The 6380-nt window shown below is 35.7% G+C and overlaps 1 protein-coding gene across 1 annotated transcript; it reads right to left on the bottom strand.

The window, feature by feature from the left end:
• Positions 1–377: 377 nt before the first annotated feature.
• Positions 378–4746, bottom strand: LOC102974182 (fatty acid-binding protein, adipocyte). The gene is made up of 4 exons (XM_007125350.4): positions 4594–4746; positions 1958–2130; positions 1053–1154; positions 378–586 (listed from the first exon to the last, which is right to left on the bottom strand). The coding sequence occupies exons 1-4, from the start codon at positions 4664–4666 to the stop codon at positions 536–538; spliced, it is 399 nt and encodes a 132-aa protein (XP_007125412.2). The 5' UTR covers positions 4667–4746; the 3' UTR covers positions 378–535.
• Positions 4747–6380: the final 1634 nt, after the last annotated feature.

The raw sequence follows: 6380 nt of genomic DNA, 5'->3' as shown, positions 1-6380 counted from the left end.
TTCCACCCTCTGCATTGCTACTACACTTGTCTCTGTCTTAATGCTCTAGGACAGATATATGTGAAATGACAGTACTTTGGCCAGCTGACTGTGGACAATTTCACTACATTTAAAGCTACCTTAGGTCTCTGGAGATTATTACTTGACTGTGGTTATGCTAAAGAAGGACTTCATATTCAGAAATAGCACGTATTTATCATTTTCTACCTAAGACAATGGAAAATTCACTATTATTTTTTTCATCTTGGATTATTATTTTAAAAATCATGTACTGGAAACAAAGCGATAATACAATTTTCTATTTCCTTCACTAAATTATGAGTAAGAAATTATCTAGCACAATGAAGAAATCATTACATAGCCTTATAAATCTAAAAAGTTTTATTTAACCAACACAACCATATCGAATAAAATCAGTCTGGGGGAAAATTAGTTGCTTGCTAATTAGTGGGAAATAATATATGTTTGGACAACACACCCAACAGAATGTCATAGAGTTTGATGCAAACTTCAGTCCAGCTCAATATCCTTTGGCTTATGCTTTCTCATAAACTCTGGTAGCAGTGACACCATTCATGATACATTCCTAGGCACAAAAAAAAAATTATTGGTAAATTCCTGGGACTAAACCACTTATATTTTGTTTATTGTCTCCTTCATTGTTGGGAAGGAAACAATATTCATCAAAAGATATTTGCTCTGGGCTCTTATTATATACCTGAAATTGTAATAAGCTAGGGAAGTATAAAGATCAAGAAGATACAAGTCTTGCCCTCAAGGAATCTTACAATCTATGTGGTGAGTGAGAAACGTAATTAGAAATGCACAATACAATATGGTTCATATTGACAGGGATGAGGGAATGCTTCCTGGGGGACAGTATACCTACACTGAGCTTAAAAGTATGAAGGATAATTGCCAGAGTGAAACCGTAATCCCAATAGACTAACCTTTTGTTCTACAAGGGCAATTATCTGTTTCTCTAGGTAGAATAATGATTATGGGATGACTTAGCAGTAAAATCTAGAATTAAGTAGCTAGAAGATACTCACCACCACCAGTTTATCATCCACTCGTTTTCTCTTTATGGTGGTTGATTTTCCATCCCACTTCTGCACCTGCACCAGGGCACCTTCATCTAAGTTTACCGTGCTCTGCGGGCATAATAAAAAAGTGATTATAATGATGGAGGAAAAGAAAATTAAAAAATAGAGCACTTTTATTTGCAGGAATATTTTGAGGTAATTAGTAATTTTAAATTACAAGAAAATGTTGCAACAAGAAAACAATGAGTGCCAAAAACAACAACATAGGGCTTCCCTGGTGGCGCAGTGGTTGAGAGTCCGCCCGCCGATGCAGGGGACACGGGTTCGTGCCCCGGTCCGGGAAGATCCCACATGCCGCGGAGCGGCTGGGCCCGTGAGCTGTGGCCGCTGAGCCTGCACATCCGGAGCCTGTGCTCCGCAACGGGAGAGGCCACAACGGTGAGAGGCCCGCATACCGCAAAAAAAACAAAACAAAACAAAACAAAATTATATGTATATTATGATCAGAATATTATACAAACATGTACTTGAAAAAATACTGTGAAAGAATATAGATAATAAATTTATGTTGAGATAGTAGAATCATAGGTGATTTTTTCCTTTTTTTCCCCCACTCTTTTATAAACGTTCTCTAACACTGTTACATTATTTTAATTCACTTCAAATACTATATACATATATATACATATGGTATGACAAATAATTATGTTAATCATTTTTTAAACTAATAAGGACAATTTTATAGAAAGGGAGAAAATTCACCAGCTAAATATTGAAGGCAACGTAGTTCAGATCTAGGAGTCAGGGATCTTTAGCTTATGGTGGAATGGTTTTCCTCCTTTTACAAAATGGCTTCTTGTAGGCAGCGGTCATTTAGAAACCAGTGTTTGCTCCAATTCTTTATTCCTCACCTTGACTTTCCTGTCATCTGCAGTGACCTCCTCAAATTCCTGGCTCAATTTGAAGGAAATCTCAGTATTTTTAAAGGTACTTTCTGATCTAATGGTGATCACATCCTCATTCACACTGATGATCACATTGGGTTTGGCCATGCCTGCCACTTTCCTCGTAGCAAAGCCCACTCCTATAGTTGGGAAAAGAAAAATGTCAAGTTTACAATTTTCTCTTACATATTTAGTTAAGAAAGAGCAGTAGTGTGTGTGTGTGTGTGTGTGTGTGTGTGTGTGTGTAGGTGGGTGCACATGTGCATAAAAGGTGAAAGACTCCAGTGAGTTTCTTAAAGGTCTTATGTAAACATCTCCTGCAGATAAGTAAAGTAGGCTAATACTTAAAGAACACCTGAGGCACAATTAGATGTAAGTCTGTTCTTTAAATTTCCACTTCCGGGTTTCAGATACAACTCTAGGAGACCCATTGTTAATTTTCCACAAGAATATGTACAAAGATTAAGTCTTGTGGGACATACATATTTTAAAAGTCACTGTACTCTCGAAATAACTGGCCATCTCAACCATGAGGGCAGCCACTGTCATTTTACTCAGTTCATGAAACACTTGGGAATCTCTACCTTTCCTTCTTAGATAACAAAAGTGATCTAATCGATAGTCAAAGACAATAGGATTTGGGGGACCACTCTACAGTTACTTGATTAAAAATTAATCTCTTTGGGTGTACAAAATTCACATTTCATGGCATTTGCTGCCAAGTCTAGTTTTCTTGGCTTTTTCAAATTACTCCACCATGAAATGAAGATTTTGATTAATTTTTCCAAAAGTCAAAATGTTTCCTGCATGCATAACATTTTAGAATGGTGATGTTCCCAATAAACTATACAAGATGTTAAAGAGGGCTTAGGCATCAATTGTGAAAACTTTAAAGTTTAAGAAATCACTATTTCAGTAAGTGCAGAAATTAATACTTTGATTCCCAATTCCTTAAGTGGCAAAATCCTCTTTTTTGAAAAAGAGGAGTGTATTTTTGGGGAGGTGCGGCAGCTATGGGACGAACAATTTACAACCTATCGTAGACAGCAAGCAGTACCTTACTGTCGCTGCATAAAATAATTTATGACTGTTATAGATGTGTTGGATTTTTTAAATGCATGTGCATAAATCTACGATACCTTTTGGACTACTTACAGATACCAAAATTTAGGAATAGTGGGGATCAGGGAGGCAAATATTGTACAAAACAAGCAATACCGAGGGTCTGATTTAGCTCCCCGTCCGAAAGTAGCAACAAGTGAGAAGATAATATGCTGCTTCAGCAAGTCCTGTCTCTGTTACAAAATATAATAACCTCAAATACATGGAGTGAGTCAACAGAGTGAATGGATGCAACATCCGGTGTGGTTCCAGATTGGCCAAGCTTATGAAAATCATTCTCTCCACTGGCTTGATTCTGTCCTCATTTGACTGTTGAAAACAATACCTGCTGACTGAAGGTAATCAACTAGAGCAGCTAATTTCAGGAGGTATCTTACTGTCTTTCATTATCGTCAATACTTTATCATTTTAAAACACAATGGTATAAGAATTTAAATATAAATACTAAAAGTGTAAAATGTTTCTAAAAATCAGTAAATAGCCTCAAATACGGACATATCTGTATCAATGCATATTAATTAGTTTATTGAATTACAACCAGTTGATATTCTACAAAGCTAGGTTTCACTCATGTTGAAGTCCCTGATTTCCCTCTTGTCTGTAAACAAGGAAAACAGTAGTTATAGACAAGCAAAAAATATACTATAAGATTTAGAAGAAGGTTAAGTCTTGAGATTTAGGGATTCAATCATAACCTCTAATAGAGATATTGTGAAAAAAAAATCCCTCCCCAATTTGCAACCCCTGGATACAACTTGATCATGCATGGCCGTGGCTCCCTGAGTGAAATACTGCCTCTCCACTCCTTTGCTTTACCTTTTGCAATTATCTGGGGAACGCACAGGCAATGTTACCAGAACCTAAAAACCTGAAAGCCTCTATTATCAATAATTATATGGCATCCCATATAATTTTAAATCAAACAAATATTTAAGACTTTTAAGGAACATATTTTCTTAAATTAAGATTTTTAACTCCCATAAAACCACGACACATTTTAATGGATTGACCTTAAAACAATAAAATAATTGGTTAACATACATTACTCAGAAAATTACATTAAGATGAGAAATACAGTGCTTTCAGTTTCAAATGGTAATTATTGCATGCTAGGAAATGAATACAGTTTTATTTCCAAGTTATTGCTTATTTTATATGCAAAAGGAATCAATGAAAAAGAGGCAGAGAGCCAAGTAAACCAAAGATACTCAAGTTTATCAATCAAATAAAATCTTGGCATTTCTGTACAACATAACAATTCCATTTATACCCTTTTTCATATTAGTTCACCTTTAGGAAGCATTAGTTGTGACTTCCATCTAGAATGTTTCTAGAAACAAATGATTCACACATGTTACTTTTATCGCCTCTATATAGAAAGCAGCATTTCATGTCCGGTCAGTGCTTCCAGAGAGAAAAACAGCCATAAAGCACTCTTCCCCAGAGAAAAAGTTATAAACCCAGCCAATGTATTTCCTTACCCACTTCTTTCATGTAATCATCAAAGTTTTCACTGGAGACAAGTTTCCAGGTACCTACAAATGCATCACACATTTTGGGAGCTTTCTAGAATTATTCTTCAAGGTGAGAAAGAAGCTGCAGCTTTCAGGAAGGTGCTATTACCCTCTGAGTCCAGATAACTTCCTTTTAAAGATACCCAGAACAAGTGATTTTGGCAATAACCAATTGGGAATGGTATCAGATCATTTCCTTCATTGCCAGCCTCTGCAGTTTTTCCTTTGAGTCATGTTTTTAATAGAAATTTCTCAACTTTCGTTCTCCCTGGCAACTGGTCATTGAACTTAGAGTACAAATTATTTTTAACCATTACAGAATATTTTAAACATTCCTGTTTTGACAGTTTAATATTCAGTGCATTGAGTTTCCTCCTATTATTTTCATACATATTTATCCCAGTGTAGAGTACAGCAGGGTAATTATCCTGGGATAAATTTTGACTCCCATTTCTGGAGTTTCTATTAAAATTACAATTATGTGGTTCATTTGAATTGAGGAACATAAGAATTATCTTGTATATTCTTAAGTAATTGCAAAGGGTCTTTGGGGCAGTACTGTCTCAGGAATTATCTGGAAATTAAAACAAAATAAGTAATGGCATTAAAAAATTTTATTTATTTATTTTTATACAGCAAGTTCTTATTAGTTACCTATTTTATATATATTAGTGTATATATGGCAATCTCAATTCCCAGTTCATCCCACCACCACCACCACACCCTGCCCCGCTTTCCCTGCTTGATGTCCATACATTTGTTCTCTATATCTGTGTCTCTATTTCTGCCTTGCAAACTGGTTTATCTGTACCATTTTTCTAGATTCCACATATAGGTGTTAATATACGATATTTGTTTTTCTCTTTCTGACTTACTTCACTCTGTATGACAGTCTCTAGGTCCATCCACATCTCTACAAATGACCCAATTTCATTCCTTTTTATGGCTGAGTAATATTCCATTGTATATATGTACCACATCTTCTTTATCCACTCATCTGTCGATGGGCATTTAGGTTGATTCCATGACCTGGCGATTGTAAATAGTGCTGCATTGAACATTGGGGTGCATGCGTCTTTTTGAATTATGTTTTTTTCTGGGTATATACCCAGTAGTGGGATTGCTGGGTCATATGGTAATTCTAGTTTTGTCTTTTTAAGGAACCTCCATGCTGTTCTCCATAGAACATGACATAGAACATATATGAATTTACATTGCCACCAACAGTGCAAGAGGGTTCCCTTTTCTCCACACCCTCTCCAGCATTTGTTGTTTGTAGATTTTCTGATGATGCATATTCTAACTGGTGTGAAGTGATACCTCATTATAGTTTGATTTGCATTTCTCTAATAATTAGTGATGTTGAGCAGCTTTTCACGTGTCTCTTGGCCAACTGAAGGTCTTTGGAGAAATGTTTATTTAGGTTTTCTGCCCATTTTTTGATTGGGTTGTTTCCATTTTGAATATTGAGCTACAGGAGTTGTTTATATATTTTGGAGATTAATCATTTGTCCGTTGATTCATTTGCAAATATTCTCTCCCATTCTGAGGGTTGTCTTTTCGTCTTGTTTACAGTTTCCTTTACTGTACAAAAGCTTTTAAGTTTCATTAGGTCCCATTTGTTTATTTTTGTTTTTATTGCCGTTACTCTAGGAGGTGGATCAAAAAAGATCTTGCTGTGATTTATGTCAAAGAGTGTTCTTCTTATGTTTTCCTTTAAGAGTATTATAGTGTCTGGTCTTACATTTAGGTCT

The sequence above is a fragment of the Physeter macrocephalus genome, chromosome 15, assembly GCF_002837175.3.
Source record: "Physeter macrocephalus isolate SW-GA chromosome 15, ASM283717v5, whole genome shotgun sequence".
NCBI classification, from domain to species: domain Eukaryota; kingdom Metazoa; phylum Chordata; class Mammalia; order Artiodactyla; family Physeteridae; genus Physeter; species Physeter macrocephalus.
This window is presented reverse-complemented; position numbering and strand designations above follow the sequence as displayed.